Source organism: Lissotriton vulgaris, chromosome 3_1 (assembly GCF_964263255.1).
Source record: "Lissotriton vulgaris chromosome 3_1, aLisVul1.2, whole genome shotgun sequence".
Classification (NCBI taxonomy): Eukaryota; Metazoa; Chordata; class Amphibia; order Caudata; family Salamandridae; genus Lissotriton; species Lissotriton vulgaris.
Window position 1 is genome coordinate 101,383,814 of NC_141689.1, and position 22,796 is coordinate 101,406,609.

The 22,796-nt window shown below is 40.5% G+C and overlaps 1 protein-coding gene across 1 annotated transcript in view; it reads right to left on the reverse strand.

Annotated features, from left to right (window-relative positions):
• Positions 1-17,755, reverse strand: part of LOC147726027 (CD209 antigen-like protein C) — a 156,475-nt gene extending 138,720 nt beyond the window's left edge. The window contains exon 1 of the mRNA XM_086962859.1: positions 17,573-17,755. Coding sequence (XP_086818985.1) covers positions 17,573-17,624 — 52 coding nt within the window. The 5' untranslated portion in view covers positions 17,625-17,755. The remainder of the gene's footprint in view (positions 1-17,572) is intronic.
• Between the last annotated feature and the right edge of the window lie 5,041 nt (positions 17,756-22,796).

Here is a 22,796-nt window from a genome sequence, read left to right on the forward strand (position 1 = left end):
CCTTTGTATCTGTAATCGTACTGTACGCATACCCACGCATACGTTCCGAATATGTTTTGACGTTCCGCGTCGCATCGGCGCTTCCGCGTGTCGTCATGTACATTTGTACAGGTCACTGTACACGTACTCCGCAAAAGTTTCTTAATGTTTAAAAATATATATTTATGTATTTAATGTAAATATTAAGGCAAGACATTATCTGAGATCATGAAAATAGTTTTGATTTACTTTTAATAAGCGTATATTACTTTTAAAAGCAATTACGCAAATCGCGGGTGTATGTCGTACGTACGCGCATTGTAAGCGTAACTTACGCGCATGCCATGTGACTTCAATACAAGATTTGATTGGTTCATAATACTTCTTAATCCAACTGTTGAAAGACCCCACCCATTTGAATCATTCTTCTTTGACTTTCACTGAAGAACCACCTCTTTTTTGAAGCTCCTGTGTTTTAGAAGACAACTTTAATATGGCTGCACACCAGGAGGAAGATACTTCTGAACACTCTTCAGAAGAGGAATTTCTTGCTGAGGATGCAGAGCCAAAAAGGAAGGAAGCTTTGATCTGGAAAATTGTTTACATTTCCAGATAGAGAAAAGAAGGTGAATGCTGCTAAGGTCACCTGCAAGGTGTGTGGGACCTCTAGAGGAGACCCGAACAAAAAAAATTCATTTGGGGTCCTCCAGCATGGTTCGACATGTGAATACTCTTCATCCTCGCAATTATGCGAGAGCTTCATGTGACAGGCTGCGGGACGACCCTCCACCAGCTGTAGCCAGCACTTCAACAGCACCATCTAGTCGCATCCGGACAGCCATCCTGATTTTGGAGACCTGATAATTCTTTGTAAATTTTGTAAAGAGACATTGTGCCATGGGGAACAATCAATTGATTTAATTTGCAGACGCAAACAGGAGCACCATGGCTCCCGCAGTTCATTTTTTTTTGTTTATTTGTTCCTGTTGGAGACTTTTTTGTTTGCATAGTTCCTTTTTTCCTTTAAAAAACACTTTTTTTAAAATATAAAACTGTTCCAAAAAAAAAGAATTCAAAACTACAAAAAAGACAACAAAAAAAGTTCTTTTAAGAAATAACTTCACTGGTCAAAAAAAGAGCTACATTAGTATAATAGTGTGTAAAGGTTTTTTGAATGAATGTGTAGTGCATAAATGAATGAAAGAATACATAAGTAGTGTATGATGAATGTGAAAGTACAGAACTATAAGGAAGTGCTACAGCATAAGTCTACAAGGCGTTTACTTACAGTATACTGTAGTACTTCTGAAGCATTTGAATGTAACATATGTACATAAATATGTTACAAGTCTATTCTTCCCTTTGCACTGCTGATGAAACTGCCTGGGTGAATTTGAAAGTGTTAGGGGCAGATTTATAACTCCCTTACGCCTCTTTCACGCCGCCGTTACGTCACTTTTGTGATGCAGTAATGGCGCAAAAGATGCGCCATGGTGTGGGGTATCTATAACGGCTTGAGAGATGTGTCACGTTGTAAAGCCCTGCGCCAGAAGGAGGTTTTCCTGCACAGGGGGGGGGGGCGTTCCGGCGCAGGAACACCTCTTAAAAGTGGCTGAGTGAAATCTATAAGATTTCACTCAGTCACTTTTGGGCCCATGCTGAGTAGGCGTAAGGATTGACACAACATTGTGAGCATAGAGCCCCAGAGCATTGCTGGAGCTGCGTTGCGCTTGAGACACAACTCTAGCAATGCGCCGCCTTTAAGACACAGATGCGTCAAGCATCTGTGCCATTTTTGCCACATAGTGCGCCACATTGTACATATGCCGGGCATCCACGGTGGCGGTGGCATGGCGCACAATAACTGGCATATACCTGGGGATGCGCCAGTTATTGTAAATCTGCACCTTAGTGTTTTAATCCAGTGAATGGATTACTACGCACTGATGAATGAGTCACTACAACAGTGCAACAGCAGTGACAGAGTGCTTGGTGAAAGTGTAAGGATACAGACTGGGGAATTTAAGGTGCAAAACACAAGTGAGCAGGTGGATACATGACTGCATGCAAAGTGCATAGAGGTTTGAAGCGTGCATGTCCTAAGGCATACTTTCCTGCATCAGTACTTGGGTACAGACTGAATGATTACAGTTCTGCAAGGAGAGCACATGACTGAATTTATAACTGCTTCAGTTTTAGCACAGTGAATGGATGAGCACATACTGCTTAATGCGTCACTACAATACCGAAACAGCAGTGGCAGAGTGTTTGCTGGAAGTGTAAGGATACAAGACTAGGGAATTGAAGGTATAAAAGACAAGTTTGCAGGTGCATAGAAGACTGCATGCATAGTATATAGGGATTTGAAGCAGTCCATGCCCTAAGGCCTACTTTGCTGCATCAGTACTTGGGTACTGACTGAAATATTACAGTTCTGCAAGGAGAGCGCCTGACTGAATTTATAAGTGCTTCACTTTTAGGACAGTGAATGGATAAGCACATACTGCTGAAAGGGTCACTACAATCCTGAAACAGTAGTGACAGAGTGTTTGGTGGAATTGTAAAGATACAGACTGGTGAATTGAAGGTATAAAAGACAAGTTTGCAGGTGCATAGAAGACTGCATGCATAGTGTATAGGGGTTTGAAGCAGTGCATGCCCTAAGGCCTACTTTGCATACTTTGAATCGATAGAATATTGTAAAGAGTGTGCAAGTGAATCTATAAGTGCTTGACTTTTAGTAGAGTGAATACATTAGTACATAGTGTTCAATGCTTTATTATTAAACAATAAAATTATTCTTTAGACATTTCATATTTTAACAGAGCTTCTAAAAGGAGTTCATCTAGTACTTCTTCGAGATCATACTGCTTGTTTGCCATTTCGGAGTTTATGTGTTCCAGTTATTCTTCATCATCCAGTGCTTGCAAAAAATAGCATCATTGCTTTCATGTTCAAAATCACAGGTGATATCTGCAGTATTGATGTCCTCTACTTCAGTCTCACTGCCTTTTAAAGGTAGATTTTTTACTTAAATGAAACTGTTGCTCATTTTCAATGTGTCTTCGGTAATATTCTCCTCTTTATCCATAACAAATATGTTATGTTGTAGGCCCTTGCACAAAAACATAAACACTTCACTTTATCAGTTTTCCTAACACATTATACAAACCTAGGTTTATCAACTATTTTGGCCCCAAAAAAATATTATGTAAATACCATTGTCTAATAACATTCCAACAGTAGAGTTTTAGTACTTTATAAGGTTATATAAATATAAGTACTTATAAAGATATCCTGTTCTTAAGTTTTCATAAAATTCAAAAGCAGTCACTCCTTATGACTATGGAAAATGACTCAGGGTCATATAGTAAAATGTAGTACTAAACAATGTAGAAGATGTCTATTCACCTTACCCCTTCCAAACTAGTAAAAGTGTTTTAGTAAAATTCAACTGTTGGCTGTCCAGAATAACACTGTGTATTTGTGTCTATTTAGGTACCATTCTCACACTAGTTTTTGAATACTTTATGTGTTTTCACACATATCAATCCTTAAAGACCTATCCAGTACTCACCTTTTAACATAATTAGAAACTAGTTATTGCTTATATAAGTCGAAAATACTCACAGCATCAGGTATAGAACGCTCCTTCAACACAAGTATTTTGTATGATGAGAACATATTTACATAGAGAAGAAAAGCTACACACAGTAACGTATCCTTATCCTTATCCTGTTGTTCTGAATATAAAAGAGTATTTGAAAACACACTCTGTGAGGTATTTTATGTGGAGCAATTTGGTCTCTTTTAATCTTGAAACTCCCTGGTCTCTACTAGGCAAGCATGTCTTTCTGTTCAATGTCACTTAAGAAAAATAAACTAGAGAACGCCAAATTTATGGATTTACAAACAAAACTAGCTAAAATGGAGGAAAATCTTATCTTAGTCATTCAGTCTAATGGTGAGATCGATCCGGCACAATTGTCGGTAGAGGCTGCTAGGGCTGATATTTGTTCATTATTGGCTGATAAAGCTGCTTCCAAATGGGCTGCAACTTGTGAGAAAACTTATGAATGCAGTGAAAGAATTGGCCACCAACTGGCTATGAGAACTAGGTTACAGGTTTCGTCCAGCGAAATTAAAAAAATGAAAACACCTGCAGGAACTATCACCAAAGACCCTGTAGAAATTCGCACAGCGTTTTCTAAATTCTTTCAAGACCTGTATTCTGAAAGTGTTCTTGATCAATTAGTCCTTAGCTGCCACCTAGATACCTACCTAGATTCAATTTCTTTAGCAACACTATGTAGAGAAGAGTTTGACCTATTTGAACTTGCTCCATCCTGGGAAGAGATAGTTAAAGCTTTGAACAGCCTGCTAGATGGGAAAGCTGCTGGGCCAGACTGCATCCCAGTGGAGTTTTATAAGGTTTTTCTCCCACAAATTAAAATCATTCTAAATGAAGTTGTGACTCAAATCTTTCAGTGTGTCTCTCCTCCTCCGTCTTGGTCTAATGCCAAGATTATTGTGTTCCCCCCAAAAATAAACCACCAATAGAGATGGGCTCATAACGGCCGAACTTCCTAATTAATGGTGATTCCAAAGCATACTCTTAAATTCTTGCCTCGCGGCTTTCAGCTAGAATCGAAGGGCTAGTTTCCAGTTGGGAAAATGGCTTTATCCCTGCGAAGGGTACAACTGAACATACTCGCAGGCTGATTACACTGCTTGACGCCTCACAGGTTTCGGGGGACCCAATGGCAGCAATCTTTTTAGATGCTGAAAAAGCATTTGATCGGTGTCTCCTAGAACTATCTGTGGGGCGTCATGCAGAGAATGAACTTTGGGTCCAAAGCCATCCAAGCAATTAAGGCATTATACATTCCCCCCACGGCTAGGGTATCCAACAATGGGGGACTGACGGATCTGATTAAAATCAAGCGGGGGACCCGCCAAGGTTGTCCCTACACCCTACTGCTCTTCGCCATCTATATTGATCCTTTTATTAAAAAACTAGAAGCCAACCAGGCCATTCGATCCGTGAGTAGATTTGGCATAAAAACTAAATTCATGGCCTATGCTGATGATCTGGCCTTGGTTACACCGGATCCAAAGAACGCCATCCCTGTAATTGAAGCTGAGGCTCATCTATTTGGCTCCTTATAAGGGCATAAATTAAATAAGGGAAAAACTCAAATAATAATCAATAGTAAGGTCAGCTGGAACGACGAAAGGGTAGTGGCTAAAGCCAATCATCTGGGCATTAACATCCTAGCCAATACTGACCTTATAGTATGTGACAACACCGACCCTCCCATTGCTGAGTCAAGGAAAGCCCTAAATCGCCCTAACAACTTACATCTCTCCATTGGTGGGTGCTGTAATTAGCTAAAAATGATCATCTTCCCAAAAATGTTAAACCTTTTTAGGACTATACCCTTAGAGTTTAACAAGCTGACTCTCATAAAGTTTGAAAGGCTGTTTTCTCAATTTGTATGGGCATACTCTCAGCCCAGAAGGGCATTTAAATTGTTGTCTCTACCTCGGGATAGAGGGGGGTGGGCCCTTCCCAACTTAACCACAGTGCTACGAATGTGCCCTATATTTTTACAAGATTTCCCTCCTTTGCTCGCTGTTGACTTGCTCTCAACTTTTGAACTTTTGCTAGGACCCGATCCCTGGGGCTGCCTGTGGCGGCAGCTAGAACTGGGTTACTACAAAAGGATGAAATTTAAGTCTCTTTTGGGGGCATTTAAAGTGTTTTCAGCCATACGCAAGTTTTTCAGTATAGGTAGACTACATTTTTACGCCCCTATTAGAAATAACTTTAACCTTCCAGATATCTTTAGCTCATTCTATTTCCAAAATTGGATAGAAAAAGGTGTAACTAAACTAGGAGACCCCTGTTCAGCCTACGAGATCTTGTTGTTTGAAGATCTTCAATTATTATATAGTTTAGACAAGAGGGATTCTCTGAAGTACTTAACTGTGAATTCTTTCTTCATACGAAAGATTGGGGGTCTGTCGGGTTTCACTAAGTGTAATCTGATAGAGAAGCTTTGTGGGGACTCTATACCACGTATTGGAGTTATCTATAACATCTTGATGCCTAATGATCTGCTTTTAACATCCTCTAAGTGGCAACAGAAATTGGACAACACTAACAATACTTTTTTACTTGCATTCGAATCCAGACAAAATGATCTGCTATCTTCTAACCTTCAGGGACAGTTTTATAAGACTTGTTTTTTTTAAACTACACTCCTAGTAAGATTGCAAAATGGGGCTCAGGTACAGGAAAATACTGTCCTCGTTGCTCCGAACTTAAAGCTGACTCAATCCACATGTTTGCCATAAGTACTAAATTAGAGCCTTTAATAAATAAAATTCAACAATTTTTGGGACAGGTGTTATCTTATAATCTGGTGCTGGTTCCCTCCACGATAATGTTGGGTATAGTGGATTTGATTGATCAAAGAAAGGTAGGAGCACTCATTTTCATCGCTATGGCTGTTCTTAGGCTATGCATAGCTTCTTCCTGGCTGGATCCTGACCCTCCAGTCTTTACACACTGGTTAGCTTGCTTTTAATCAATTCACACATTAGAGAAGGCAATATAAGCGAAAAAGGAACTCAGAGTTAAAAAAGGGACTAGTAATCTGGGGTCCACTTTCTCACTAGCTAACCCACCAAGGCTAATATATGGTTCTGTGGCACTGGTCACTTTATTGAATGTTTCTATTTTTGGGAAAATTATTTTTTTCTTTCTCTCTTAAAGATATTGCTGCTGTGGGGCAAAAACTGCCTAAAATGAACTTTTGATCTTGATTAATGCTCACTGGGATACTTGTGATAACGTATTATTTCATTATTATCATGCTTCCCTAGAAACGGCCTTCTATATTTATATTCTCCTTGCGCGGGGGTGGGGGTGCTGCTACTCTTTGATTATTTTATCTTCCTATTGTTGTTTTGTACTATCTTTTTTTCACTGCAGTTGAAAAAAAATATATATGAAGCAAGGTGACAGCCAATGTTAGCCATTTTAAAATGCAGACCTACATTAGCTGTGGAAAATGTAAACATGCATAATACACAGTTAATAACATTTACATGTTTACATGTTGATGTCAATATATGATGCCCAAACATTTATTTTGAAAAAACCCTTTCAACCCTCCCTCTGGTGACTTTTGGGAGTGGACACAAATTACACCATTAAACAACAGTAGGCAACTTTCGCAGCTTACCTCTAGAGTCCTCTAGTTCCTTCAATTCACAGTAAAATTTACATTGGAGGTCTTCATCCTCTAATTTTTCCCTCTTTCTTTTTTCACCCTCTCGATTAAGCCACTGCTTCTCTCTATTGCAATTCACCCTTTGATGTAATCATTTTATCCCTCTCATAAAATGAAATAGGCATAGAGTACAAATTACGATAATAAAGATATAGGTTAGTATCTTCTTTAATATCCTATCACCAATACCACAAACCCACTCACCTATCTTGGAAAATCCTTTCCCCATTAATTTCCATGCACACGTCTCCTCCAATTCCTTAATCTCATTAGATATTCAGACCAGTTAGTAACAAACATTTTATTTGTTTACTTGTACCAGGAAGTTCAGCATTGCTGAACGCATAATGTGTGGCAGATTCCGCCCTCTTTCGCCAGTACGATATTTAAAGCTAGTCTCTTCTTCTCAACCATTGCACAAATAGACACAAGCTTCATATTTAATGTGGTTAAAGCATGAGCAGTGGTAATAGCCAGACTTCCTACAAGGTAGACTGCTAAAAAAACGAAATAAAGAGAAGTATAAGAATTGCCTAGAAAAAACTTAGCAGGAACACCTGTCCAGGTGGACTGCAGCCCAATAATTCCAATACTGTTGTTGGGTGTTCTAACTAAAAAATATAAGAGCAGTGTTGAAGGAAGAAACCCTGCAATGTATTAGGTTGTTGCAAGCTATGCTGCTTCGTGTGCCATATGAAGGTCCCTACTTTCTATATTATTTGGCCACCCTAGGTTTTGCAAGAGAGTTAGGTTGAAGACTCTCAATGCAGCCTGTAAACTATGGGTAGAGGTTAGAAGGTTATTAGGGATACCATATTATAGGGGGTTTACGACAATCTGAAATTCATCAGGGACTCCGAAATCTATGCAAGATGGTCTGGCAAGACCTTTAGTAGAAGCTGGTATTGATAAATGGGGCCAGAGCATGAAAGACGGCAGTCTGATATCCCGGGAGGAGATCCTATGCTGTAGAAAGATAGCTCTCTATTCCGGATCTGGATCTTTTTTATAATGAATATGTTCACAGTGTCCCATCTATGGAGGTTATGCCAAAATAGATGACACTCAGGCATATCTACCCCACAATAGCTATGTAGTGTTGGATGGGGTTCGAAAATCTGCAGATTTCAGGTCTTTAGAGCATTAATGTTGATGCAACAGCGGATATCAGCATAGGAAAATGTTCTGAATTTATCACTGCCTCATAATGCAGGTATAGGCTTCAGCTGAAAATTATACATAAAGGGGCACATGCATCAACCATACATTTTGCGATTCTAAAATAGCGATTTTTACTGAATCTATTTTGGACGCGCAAAATGCAATGCATGTAGGAATCGCAAAATATTTTGCGATTCCCTAACATTACCTAATAACGTTTCCATAAATAGCGAATCGCTATTAGGTAATATGACTATATTCACTCCTATGCCCTAAAGGACCATAGGAATGAATGGTTTTGCATTTGCTAATTTACAATTACCAAATTGTAATCGCAATTAGCTAATGCAAGGCCAATTGAAAAATGTATTTTTGTGCATTTTTCCAAGTATGCACATGGTTACCATCAACTTAAAGTTGTTGGTAATTAGCGTTTCCTAAATGCACAGTTCGCATTTGGGAAAGGTTTCCTGCATGTGCATTAGGGAACTGCAAATTGCGATTCCCTATTTGCATTCGCAATTTAGGTAATCACAAAAAATTGTGATTATCTAAATTGCGAATGTCAAGCCTTTGATACATTAGAAATGGTCCTTTTCCGTTCGCAAACGGGCCGATTCTGCGAATAGGCCCGTTTGTGAACGGAAAATGGCTTGATATATCTGCCGCAATGTGTTTACATTCCAAAGTGAAAAATGTAGGCCACTTTAGGTAAGGAACATGATGTTCAGAAAAAAATCTATATATAAATCAGTCAGACAATTGTTTCTACTCTGATGCATGGCTCTTTCTCGCACAATATATCTTATTAATTGCAAGAAACGGGTTTTCAATCCTCATTGAATGTAAATACCCAAATAATGGAAATGCCAAACTACAAAAACAAAAAACAAAAAGTGCATGGATATCAGTTGTAGGTAGTCAGGGGGAAAAACGCTCTTCTGAGTCTGAGCGTCGCAAAGGCAATGCCAGGAGTAGCAGGGAACAAACTAGAGGCCACAGCTGCGACCCTGACTACTCCCAAATGGTGGTCATTGTCACTGAATTGCGCTCTTAGGGGCATATTTACAAGCCCCTATCGCTATGGGAACATCACTTTTTATGATAGGGGCTTTGCCTTATTTACTTAACCCTGCCTTGTAAATATGGCATCCTTTCATGCTACACTTAGCTTGAAAGGGTCGGGCAATGGGTGTTGTGGTGGGCGTTCCGCAGCAACACCCATTGATTTTGATGCTGCCCCCTATTAAGAAGATTAGCGTAAATAGGAGACAGCACCAAAGTTAAGACCAGGGGAAACCTGCTCTTTATTTCTCCTTGTTTTTGCTGTTTCCATGTGTACTGCCTTGTGCAGCACACATAGAAGCAGCAAAAGGCCATTGATTGTTTATGTGCAGGAAGGTGTCCCTTCCTGCACATAAACAATAATTTTTTTAATGCTGTTCTGCATTGAGCAGCACACATAGAAATTACAAAAAACGGCATTTAAAGATTGTTTATGTGCAGGAACGGGTACCTTCCTGCACATAAACAATCCTCCCCTCAATACAGGCACCCTTGCACTATGGTGCAGGGGGGCCTGCGTTGGTGCTAGGCAGCTAAAGTTAGCACCAGTGCGGGGGTAAATGCAGGACTGCACCATATTTTAGTAAATATGGAGCAGCCCTGCATTTCTAAAGTGACGAAGCGTGGCGTTATCCTTCTTGGCTTAATGACACGCTTTGCCACTTTATCGTAAATATGCCCTTTCTGCCCTTTAGTATGCAGTAGGGTTGAACATGAAGGAAGAAGATGACAGAGATCAGATGGGTGGGCTGGGGGGGTACAACGCCTTCCGTGCACTCAAGAATGAGCAGCTTAAAACTTGGATATTAGATAAGTAAAGTACCCCTCCCCTCCTCCTCCCCCCCAAGCGCCTTGAGACCCTCTGGGTGAGTAGTGCGCTATACAAATTTCCGAACTTGAACTTGAGTAACTGTGGCTAGTACTTAAGCCGATGGATCCTCGGGGGAAAGTGGCTACAGCCGAAGGCCAACAGCTGACATTTACAATGCATAGGATTTTAATTGAATCGCCAGCATTTAAGAGGAATCTGCATCTCCAGCAACTTATCACTATTCAAGGTGAATGGGTTATACTGCTATTTTGCAGGCCCAGATTATGCCTTGAGGTTCTGAATTGTAAAATTTCTTCAGAATTTGAACACTGTTATCCATATTGCAGGATCTCATTCAAGGCAGTGGCGAGAATTCTGTGCTGGCTGTGAAAGTCCCAGCCTTTAAACGAGGACACTATTTTCCCAGTTTATTCTGGGAACACTTTAATCTGGCGTTCCATGATGAATAACATGTTTATTGCAATTTCCTATCAGGAAATCTGAATTCAGTGATTAGCTTATTTGTGATTTCCTAATAATGATTGCAAATCCGTAGGAATTGTTATTAGGAAATCGCAAATTACATACATTCCATTTTGAGAGTCCCAAATAGAGATTACTACCGATTTGCTATTTGGGAAGCACAACATTGGAATTTTGTACATATGGGCCTATATCTTTTATATCATACTAGCAGCGGGGCAGAAAGGGGCTGGGGGCAGTACACCCGCTCCCGCCCAGACCCCCTCCCGTCCCGACCCGACCCCCTCCCGTCCCGACTCCCTCCCGCCCCCACTCCTCCCGCCTGCCCCTCTGTGCACACCTGCTCCCCTCCCGTCCGACTTCCTCCCGCTCCGACTCCCTCCCACCCGGACTCCCTCCCGCCCTGACTCCCTCCCGCCCTAATTTCAATGTTTGTTTACGTTACCTGAGCTGCCGCTCCGCTCCTCTTCGCCATGACGCGCCAAGGTGCAAGTTCTCTCTCAATGTTTACATTACCTGAGCTGCCGCTCCACTCCTCTTCGCCATGACGCGCCCACGCTCCTCAGCTCCATGTCCGCCGCAATTTCAATGTTTACATTACGCTCCTCAGCTCCATGTCCGCCGCTCCAACACGTCGTCATCACGCACATCGTCGCGTCGCGTCACGGCCAGCGCTAGGTCCCAGCTGGCGCTACTTTCAGGGGACTACTTTGTTTACAAATTTAATATTTTAATTTACTTTTTTTTAAATTTATATAGCCTATGTCCATCTACACACCCTGACATTTTCATAGATGTATCGGGTGTGTAGATTGGCGCTGTGGTTCCCGAGTTTACCTTGCCAAAAGGTGCAAGTTCTCTCTTTATAATAGTAGTATAGATATATACCTCTGCTAGGAACCAAGAAAATGAGATTATCTAAAATTACCAAGGGAATTTTCAAAGGGCCCTGTATTCATGGTAAAATTACCAAAATGAGAGAAGGATGTTTTCGAACATCAATGGTTACCACATCCTAGCATCAACATGTTTCAGCCATCTATTTAAGCCTATTGAGTCACAAGGCTTTCAAAGGAAATATTTAAAGACCGCTGTATGGTTTTGTGTGACTTTAGGCATACAAGAGGCAGTATAGGTGGTTCCTCAGTTTCTCTATCTCCCTCGAGGGCGTGACCACACTATTTGTAATTTCCATGAAGGTAAACATTTCATGTGGGGTAATCTTTGCCAGTTGTCACCACATTCAAATATATGCTAGAGGTTGTAAGCTGAGTATAAATCTTATGCAAGACACCGCTGGCTCACCCCTGGGCCAGTGGTTTAACATAAAACTAAACTTCAGTGGTTCCCTGCAAAGTTCATGGAGTGGGCCCCCATGGCATTCGGGACCCAGTCAGGAGGTCTCAGATGTTGGGGCCGCTGCCCGTACACGTGCCAGAGGGGGCACCATGGAGCTCGGGCACCCCCCCAGGCACTTCAGGGGCTCCAGGAGCTATTGTTACCCAACTGCCTTGGACTTGTTAATGTCACAAACTGCCCCTCACTACTCTTCTGCTGCTAACACAACATGAAATAAGTCGAGCTGCACTTTTCTTCACGTGTTATATGTACAAGGCATCCAATTAAAACAATAAACGTTGACACGCAAGCACTTGTAAAAAAAAAAAATTTACAATTATCAGCCAGGGTAATATTGTTTTTTCAGAAATGTATCTATTAATATTTCAGCCGCTCTTTTTACATAATTGCTATTGATTAATTTTTGAGGATTGTGGGGCTTATGTACAAGACCCCTGTGCCGCCAGAGTACCACTTTTTGTGACTATATGGCTGCGCACATTGCTAAATCATATCATTACGGCCATGTAAAACCACTTTGCGTGGCTTTGGGTTACCTCATGGATATAGAGTAAGGCACAACAGCGCGCGTTGCCAGATTCTGTGCACAGAAGACATTCCATGGATTTCTGTGGCATTCTGTTTGTTGGGGTTTCCCACACAACACCCATGTATTTTGACGCTGCCCTAGATTTACCTACATAGAAAGAGGAAAACGCCTCTTTGGATTGTTTCTCTGCATAAAGGTGCCCCTTCCTCGACAAAAACAATCCGGCATGAAACATAGGAACCCTTGCACCAGGTGCCTGTGTTGGCGCGAGGCTGCTGAAACAGCACCAGCGCAGGGGAAATGACAGGAATTTCATAAATACAGTGCATTCCTGCCCTTTCATGTTGAAATAGGGCAGCTCACTAAGGTGACCGTGCGACACCCGTCCCCACCCCCTTACCCGTGAGCCATGCCAGCCGCCACTACCCCAGAGTTTTTGCATATGAAAATAGTGTATCAATTTGAATACAACAAATATTATCACAATGTAGAAATATATGCACACATGTTCACAGGAAAACAACATTCTGAAAAGGACATGTTGGCTTGCTTCTAAGAACACATACTCACCGCTTTCTTAAAAAGAATGGAGACATTTCATGAAAATGTCTTCAATTTTGGGGAAGTTTTGCTGTTGACTCAAACCCCTCAACCCACTATGCTTCACCAAACAACATTGCCCCTCTCCAAAGCTGAGCAAATGGCTTCAATTGCATAATCGTTGCTATAAACTGGACGTAGAGCACCCGGTCCCTGATTACCCCCTTATGGAATAGAAACCATGTAAGTTTGAAGCCTGCTAGAATGAAAGTGTGTAGGGCCATTCCGATTGTTATCTGTGCTATTCTGTTGTAGATGTGGCTGCTAAAATTAGCCCCTTTGCAACAACGCTCATGCCTGAATGGTGCCATTGCCCTGATGTGAATGTCAAGGGCAGTTGTCAGGGATGGTGTACTTGTTCCTGGTGAGCCTTTGCATTACCTTTTACTTATCCAGATACTATTAGAATTGTTACATTTTAAACTAGTAATAGACAGGTTTCTCCAACCAGTTGATGGCAGCTCCCAGTAGCTCCCAGACACGTTCAGAGTAGCTGCCAGCCTTGAGTTTATTTTTGAATAAGCACTAGGTCATATTTTCTTTTAAAGTTATGGGAAGGCTGTGTTTATTTTACATTATTATCATCAGGTTTCAGATAGCAGGGCCTGATAATGAACAGTGCTCAGTTTGATTTATGATCCAGGCTGGGGCAGAGAGGTGAACAACTGAAGCACTGAAGTATTTAACTCTTAAATATAATCCCTTGTCAACTCAGAATTGGAGCTTCAAATCAAACGAGGTTTCTGAATGTTTTTAAATGGGAGGAAATTACAATAAAAAGTTATCTTAATGATTAAGTCAACTCTTCATTTTAATTTTCTCCAATTTCAAAGTGTTGAATTTAAAAACAGCAGGCCTCATGCTCCCAGTGGCCAGTAGGCACTGTGAATTAAGTATAATTGAAAAATACAGCCTTTTTTTTAAAAGAGAGAAATTTAAAGTGCAGAAAAATGTTCCGTATTATGAAAATTTTTGCTGAACATCTTTGTGCACTTTAAAATTCCTCTCATTTGATAAATATGATTGTATGTTTGTGTTTTATATGTAACAGTGCCACATATGGCGAAAGGTATGTCCTGAGCTGCAGATACATAGAACGCACAGGCTCTAAGTCAGCCATAGAAATATATCCCTCGCACAGACACACATATGTATGTATATCCTTAAAGACCACGCTCTCACTGACACACATGGCTTGACTGTCATAGTGCCCATTGTCAAAGCATTTTGCTCAGATCATAGTACCAGGCTCTTTGGACATTAGGCTTAAAGTCAATGACGCTGGGTGTGGGGGTGTCTGGTAACCTTGGGCAAGTTATTTAGCCTTCAGTAGCTCACAATGATTTTCACTGATCAGTAGTATCTCTCATGACAGAAAAGGTGGGAGATCGCAGCCATTCTTGTTTAGTTTTGTCATAGATGCTTCAAAACCTAGTTGTTTAGGAAGTTACTAAATATAAGCAATATAAGCAAAAGCATTGACCAGAGAGTAGAAATGTTGTTTTGGTCTAAAAAACACACACATTGCCATAGAACTCCCAGGGACTGAAGGGAACTACTTTTTGTGTTGCTGCTTTGTGAAAGGACAGAAAGCCTTATTCATAGTGAAGTCGGCAAGTAGTAAAGAGGTCTGACACATTACCCCTTCATGCATACTGGTGTAGGTGGAAGAAAAATGTAAATGACAGACCCATGGACTAACAGAAGTAGTCTGCCTCAAAACCCCTCAAGTAACTATATTATACACAAAATGTTTGTAAAATCAAAAGGTTTTGGCTAACATGGACATAAAAAGCCCATTAAACTTGCATTGCCTGCCAGACTATTGCCTTTCGTTAAAGAAGAAAAGGAAGGCAGAGGCATGAATGAAACAGGAAGGGAAGCAAGAAAACAAGAGGAAGGCACAAAAGACATAAAGGAAGGCAAGACAAAAGTAAAGAGGAATGCAACAAAGAAAGAGAGAAAGGAAAAGAAGGAATGAGAAAGAGAGAAAGGAAATAAGAAAGAGGGAAAGGAAAGAAAGAAGGAAGGAAAGGGAAGAAAGAAGGCAGAAATAAAGAAGAATGAAAGAAAAAATGCAGAAATTCAGAAAGAAAAAGGAAAGAAAGAAAGAAATGGAAGAATGAAGGAAAGAGGAAAGATAGAAAAAAGAAACAAACAAACAAAGAGGAGGAAAATAAAAGTGGAGGAAAGAAAGAAGGAAAGGGGAAGATAAGAAATTAAAGCAGACAATAAAGAATGAAGGAAAGCAAGACTTACCTTAGGGGGGTGCTCGATTTTGGAATAGGTTAGTTTACTATTCCAACTCCAGTCTGCCCAACCATTTGGAAGGTGTTGGATTTTAAATCCAACTCCATTCAACCAATGCACCCCCTTAAATTAAGTCATTATAACGACTTGCATGCTGAGCTAATGCGTACTAAAGACGTGTTTGTTCTATTGCTGGGCCTGTGAAGGCATAGCTGGATTCCGGCTTCATTCAAATGGATGTGGCACAGCCAGAATGTGCCCTGTGTTATTATATAGTAGAAATCATCCTGCTATCACATCAGGCTCTACACACAAAGACAAAACTAAGTAATTACAAGCATTGCTTTTTTTTGTTTTATGATGGTTTTTGCAAATCTTTAGTGTTTGGGAATATGTCCGGCCCTGATCAATGTACAACAAATTCATTTGCTAGAGGCAACATTTTAACTGTTGGTCTAAAAACAAAGAAGCCCATTGGCAAATGAAAGAGAAGGAAGGAGAGATAGAAGGCATGAATGGAAGAAGGGAAGAAAGAAGGGAAAGAGAGCGAGAATATTCAATAGCGAAAGGGAGAAGAAATATAATTAAAGAAAGAGTACTAAATAGGCACATAAAAGAAGAAAGAAAGAGGAGAAAAGAAAATGAAGAGAAGGAAATAAAGAAGGAATGAAATTAGTCAAGAAAAAGAAATAAGGGAAGAGAAAAAAGAAAGAGAAAGAAAGAAGGGAAAAGGGCAACAAGAAAGAAAGATAATATGAAGGAAATACAGAAGGAAAGAGAAGATAAGAGTGAAAGTAGGAAAAAGAAAGTAATTAGGAAGGAAAGAAGAAAGAAAGAAGGAGAGAAAGAAAAAGTAAAAAGAGGATAACTTAATACAGAACGGTTTCAAATGGATATAATCTGTGATGCTGTGAAATAGCAACTGTCAGAAAAGTAAAACATTCCAAAAGAAATGTACAACAGCATTGGCAGGGGATGGGATCTGATAAAGATGGAATGTGCATTCTGCTATTACATCCGGCTCTGAACACAAAGGCAACACTAAAGTAAAAACAAAATCACTGGCACTGAAGGGAACTAGCTTTTGTGAGGATGTGATCCTTGTGAGAGAGCAAAATACAGTCACTCAAAGGGAAGTTAAGCAGTGGCTTAAGTCAGCTGACCCACTGCGCAATGCTATATAATGTAGTAGGCAGAGGCAAAATGTGAATGACACACAAAAAGACAAATGGATGAAGAGAGGAGGATGAAATCTCTACATGTAAGTATATTATACATATTTTATTAAAATCAAAAGGTCTTGGTTATCACCAGACCTAATAAAGTAAAATCAAAAACACTGGCACTAAAAGGAACTACTTGTGTGTGGATGCGCTCCTTATGAAAGGGCTGAATGCAGTTGATTAAAGTGAAGTTAACCAGTGGATAAAGTCAGCTGACCCACTGCTCCATGCTATATGCTCTAGTGGGCAGTCAAAATGTGAATGACGCACAAACAGACCAGCACTGCCGGCATAGTGTGAGCCCCTGACCACCGCACGCTTGCTGGTGGTTGTGGCGGTCCAACAACCTCCAAAGTTTTAATATGGTGGTTGGCCCACCGGTGCGGCAGCGGCCTGATGGCCACCACAGTTCCACCATGAGGTTGGCTGACCAAGGACAGGCAAACTCATAATCAGGCCCTCTGTTTGTGACTCAATGCATTTATATGGATTTTTGTTACAAATTAGGACAAAAACCACTCATTAGGTTTTACTCTTAGCCACACCACGAATTTGACTCTCGTGCCTAAAGCCCTTAGATAAGAATCAATGTAATTTTCTCAAGAACTAAAATGATAAAACATATTGTTTTCTTATTTGGAAGAAAACATGATTGGGATAATACACTGGTATATCACCCACTTTTGTCAGTCAAATAAATTCCTCTGAAAGTGAGTTTTAAAACATCATTGGTTTACGGAGAGGTCTACTTCTTCACCCAATTCACCTCAGAAACTCTGAAGTGTAACTACCTCCATTGCCATTCCCTTACCTGGTGATTCCCAACAAGAGCGTTGGTTAACGTACTGCGGCTTATTTCTCATTCTTCCTTCCAGTAGAAGTTCAGGCTGCTGATGAATAGACTGATCCCACAAAGACAGCTGCCCCACTCCTCACTACCTCCTACAAGGGCAGATAAGCATTCGCACTGACAGCTGCTTCTTTGTGGTAGAGTAAAACATCTGTAGAAAATAGGATGTTGTCATGTCTGTGACTTCCCTGTTTGCTAGAAAATGCAAACGTTTAGCTCTCCTTTCCACTTCTCTTTAAACAATGGAAAGATTTCGTAAACTCCTTCGAAGAAGAGCTTAAAATAACTGTACTTCAGTGACATGGTCCAATCCTGGCAGACCATAGTAACGCAACCAAAACAGTCTCTATGTGACTGATAAATAAAGTGACAGGTCTGCACCCACAAAAACTAGGAACTGGCACCTAGTGTTACTGCCTGGAAACAACTGCTTCACCAACACATAAATCAAATTATCCCCAATCTGCCAAGAATCCGGTAACACCCATTGGTGAAATACCGTAGCAACCCATTAATCCTGAAAAATGACATAGACAAAAATGATCAATTAGGAATTATTCATCAAAGTAGTCTCATCAGAACTTTGTATGGAGTTTTGGAGTAATGCAGAAATTGTACTGCAAATTAACCCACATATTACATCACTGATGACATCTTCATGACATTTTCTATGACATCATTAATAATAGTACTGTGCATGTAGGGGCCGCGAGTTATAGTTACCTTAGGGCACGAGTTATAATTACTTGAGATAACTGTAACTGGTGAATTTCAGTGGTTTTTGAAATTTGAATGTTACGTTGTTACTGAACTTTTCACCTAACTATAACGTTACCATAATATTGGGTATTTTCAGTGAATAAGGCCCAGTTGTATATATATATATACATATATATACATGTACATGAGTGTATATAAATATACATATATATGTGTGTATACATGTGCGTGTATACATATATATATATATATATTAATTTCTACTGTCTTCCAAAGGATTCCTCCAAATACGGACACGGACCCAGGATAAGTGGAAAGGTAGTTTTTATTCCTTAGTCGCCATAACACGTTTCGGCTCCTGTGAGCCTTGTTCACATGACAAAGTTGTGTAAACTGTTTGGCATTTTTAAAGTGACAGTGCATAATTGGTGTGTATCACGTGACATCAGACATAGAAAACATATCTTCTGAAGGTTTCTATATTGAGGCATATCATATTTAGATACTACGATTAGTATAACATAGGTGAGCAGTGGCAAACAGTCAAACTCTTGATAGATTTACATATACAAATATATTTGACCAGTTTGTTACACATAATGTATTACGGTGAAATACCTAAGTCAACATGTGTCCAATATGTTGGATATGTGTCTGATCAAGTTTTGGTGATAGACTGTCACACTGTGTCCTATGTATCTGCTGATCGCGTGACCTGGACCTGCGCAAGGTTGAAAAATCAACTTTCACTTGAATAATGGGGATAAATCCTCATTGTAATTGCCTACATGCGGTATGAGACTTGTTTTGTTGACCAATAAGCTTTGGTGCTGAATTGATTTCATTCCGTGAAATTGATATCCATATAATTAAACAGAAAGTGTTAAGTAAATGAGTATGAAGATTAAAAAACAAAAATGTGATGTCCGTAATATTGCGTCTGTAAATATTATCTGTTCAATTCTTAATGTGAGTCTCAAAATCTTTATCTTGTAATGAGTAACAGTGGTTATTTTCGCATGACTTCAAGCGTGATAAGGGTGCACCCATCTCAGCGAGGTCATTGGGGAAATAAAGATATTTGACCATCAGTTGGAAAGCAGAAGTATACACGTGCAAAAGGCTGCTGATATTCCATAGACAAGGGGTTTTGTGCAAAACAGCTGTTGATGTACAAAGATGGGTATGTTAGAGTCCACATAAAATATGTGAATTTGCATACCTGAATACATATATCAATAAATACATTCATACATTGCCATATAGTATACATCAATATAAATATATAAGTATAAATATTAATATACAGCAGCATCAAACTGTACCACAATTAATCCATACTAATAATATAAAGAGAGAACCCAAACCTTTGAGGCGGGTAATCTCAGGAACCACAGCACCAATCACAACACCCAATACAGCGTTGGAAAGGGCAGTTGCAGCAGAAGGACATAGGCTATACAGACGCCCACCATATACTTTTAAAAGGTAAAAGAACCGTGCCAGCAAAGTAGTCCCTTGTGGGCGTGTCTGCGTTGTGCTGTTGCGTGTGCTGGGGGCGTGACAAACACTGGGGGCGTGTGGTACGTTCCACACCTCATGCCATGTCTCATATTGTGTGCTAATCCCACCCTGCTCCCTTTAAATACCCCTGCACCCCATGATCATAACCCACCCTTACTCCTTAAAATACCCCAACACCCTTAAACACTAACCCATCTTAACCCTATAAATATACCCTGTACCCCAAAACCCAAACCTATCCCTAACTACAAAAAAATTACCCCAAAACCCAAACCTAGCCCTGAACCCTATAAATACCCCTGTACCTCAAACCCCAAACCTACCCCTGAACCCTAAAAATACCCCTGTATCCCAAAACCCAAATCTAGCCCTGAACCCTAAAAATACCACTGTACCCCAAATCCCAAACCTACCCCTGAACCCTAAAATACCCCTGTACCCCAAAACACAAACCTAGCCCTGAACCCTTAAAATACCCCTGTACCCCAAAACCCAAATCTACCCTGAACCCTAAAAATACCCCTGTACCCCAAAACCCAAACCTAGCCCTGGACCCCAAAAATACCCCTGTACCCCAAACCCCAAACCTACCCCTGAACCCTAAAATACCTCTGTACCCCAAAACCCAAACCTAGCCCTGAACCCTAAAAATACCCCTGTACCCCAAAACCCAAACCTAGCCCTGAACCCTTAAAATACCCCTGTACCCCAAAACCCAAACCTACCCCTGAACCCTAAAAATACCCCTATACCCCAAAACCCAAAACTATATCTGAACCCTTAAAATACCCCTGTACCTCAAAACCCAAACCTAGCCCTGAACCCTAAAATACCTCTGTACCCCAAAAACCAAACCTAGCCCTGAACCCTTAAAATACCCCTGTACCCCAAATCCCAAACCTACCCCTGAACCCTAAAAATACCCCTATACCCCAAAACCCAAAACTATATCTGAACCCTTAAAATACCCCTGTACCCCAAAACCCAAACCTAGCCCTGAACCCTAAAAATACCCCTGTATCCCAAAACCCAAACCTAGCCCTGAATCCTTAAAATACCCCTGTACCCCAAAACCCAAACCTACCCCTGAACCCTAAAAATACCCCTATACCCAAAAAACCCAAACCTAGCCCTGAACCCTAAAAATACCCCTGTACCCCAAAACCCATACCTATCCCTTAACCCTAAAACTACCCCTGTACCCGATAACCCAAAACTATATCTGAACCCTTAAAATACCCCAAAACCCCAAAACATATACCTCAGTACCCCAAAACATATACCCCTATACCCATACTTACCTTATCCAAACGTTAAAAAAAACATGCTTTTACCATTCATGCATTTACAACGAATTTCGTTGTAAATGTATGCGTAGTAAAAGCATATAAAATGTAATGCCATGCGTTATAATGGCATTGCGGAGTCATGGTACTTTCGTAATGAAAGTATGCGGAGTGATGGTATGCGGAAAGAAAGTTGCGGAAAAATCGGTGTTTACCCTCCCCCGGTAAGTACATTGGTGGCACGGCGGTCTACATCTCCAGCAACATACTCATATTTTTTCACCACCCATTTGAAAAATGCACAGGTCTCTCTCATTGATGGCCAGCACCAACATACACTTTTAGACACACCTCCCGCCACAAGTTCTAGAATTGCGAACTTTAGAGCTGGGGAGCTATGTTTGAATCTCGGCATCAGCTCAACATCCTGTGATTCCAGGCAAATCGCTTTGTCTCCCCGTGCCTACCACAAATGAATGTGTTCTTCTGTAATGTAAATTGTGCTCATGCCATGTTGTCGAGTTTGCGCTATATAATATTGCAAAGAAATATAAAGTAGGGAAACTCGAGTTCACACACTACTGAACGCGCACTCTTAAGTGCATCAGCAGTGCACTGTGAATCGGAGCGTTTCACAGGCCTGTCACAGATAAGAAATGCTATCAAAACGAAATCCTACAAAACAATATACTACTGGCCGTCAGCATTTCATACCCGGACAACGTCGGCACGGGCTGCTATCAACAATGAAATCATAAACCAAGGACTTATAGTAATTGAAGATTCACTGTATCTATTAAGCGAGAAGTCCTTACAAGATTTCAGCCTGCCGCTAGCGGTCCGAACTAACCTAACTGGATACCACAATATCGCTACTGCACACAATATTCCAGAGCTAAAAAACTACCTTGCTCAACACTTGCCTAACTTAGTTCCCGATCAACAACTCGTCTACAACACCATAGTTGATAGTGTTGAAAAGAAGCAAGGCAAACTATTGTTCATAGACGCCCCCGGTGGCACAGGAAAGACTTACCTAATCAACCTCATACTTGCCAAAGTTCGATCTTCTGGGAATTTGGCTCTAGCTGTTGCTTCATCTAGAATAGTTGCCACTTTGCTAACAGCTGGGAAAACAGCACATTCTACCTTTGAACTGCCTCTAACAGTTTCCCTTGAAAGGGATTCAATATGCTCAATTCGGAAAAACTGACCTTTGGGGACACTGCTTCAAAATGTGTCTCTTATCATGTGGAACGAATGTACAATGATACTAAAACCATTGCTGCCTAGCCTTTTTTACCCGGACAACGTCGGGACGGGCCGCTAGTTTATAGTTATACAGTCAATAAATATTATAAAAACTGTAAAACCTATAAATATTGGCAACTTTAATAGAATAAAAGCAGTTTTTTGTAAAACCTGTTTAAAATACATTATAAGCATGTATATAAATCTTCGGTTACATTAAGACTTCCAGGATGTTTCGTATCGAGTTGTAGAATGTATCTGGTCTCGAATTTTCTGAGTTTGTGTTCCTTATCTCCACCTCTTCTGCTGGGGGGGATTGCATCAATCACAAAGTAGCTGAGTTCCCTGTTAATGGATTTATGGAACTCTTTAACATGTTTTGCCACCGGGTATGTATTATCTTG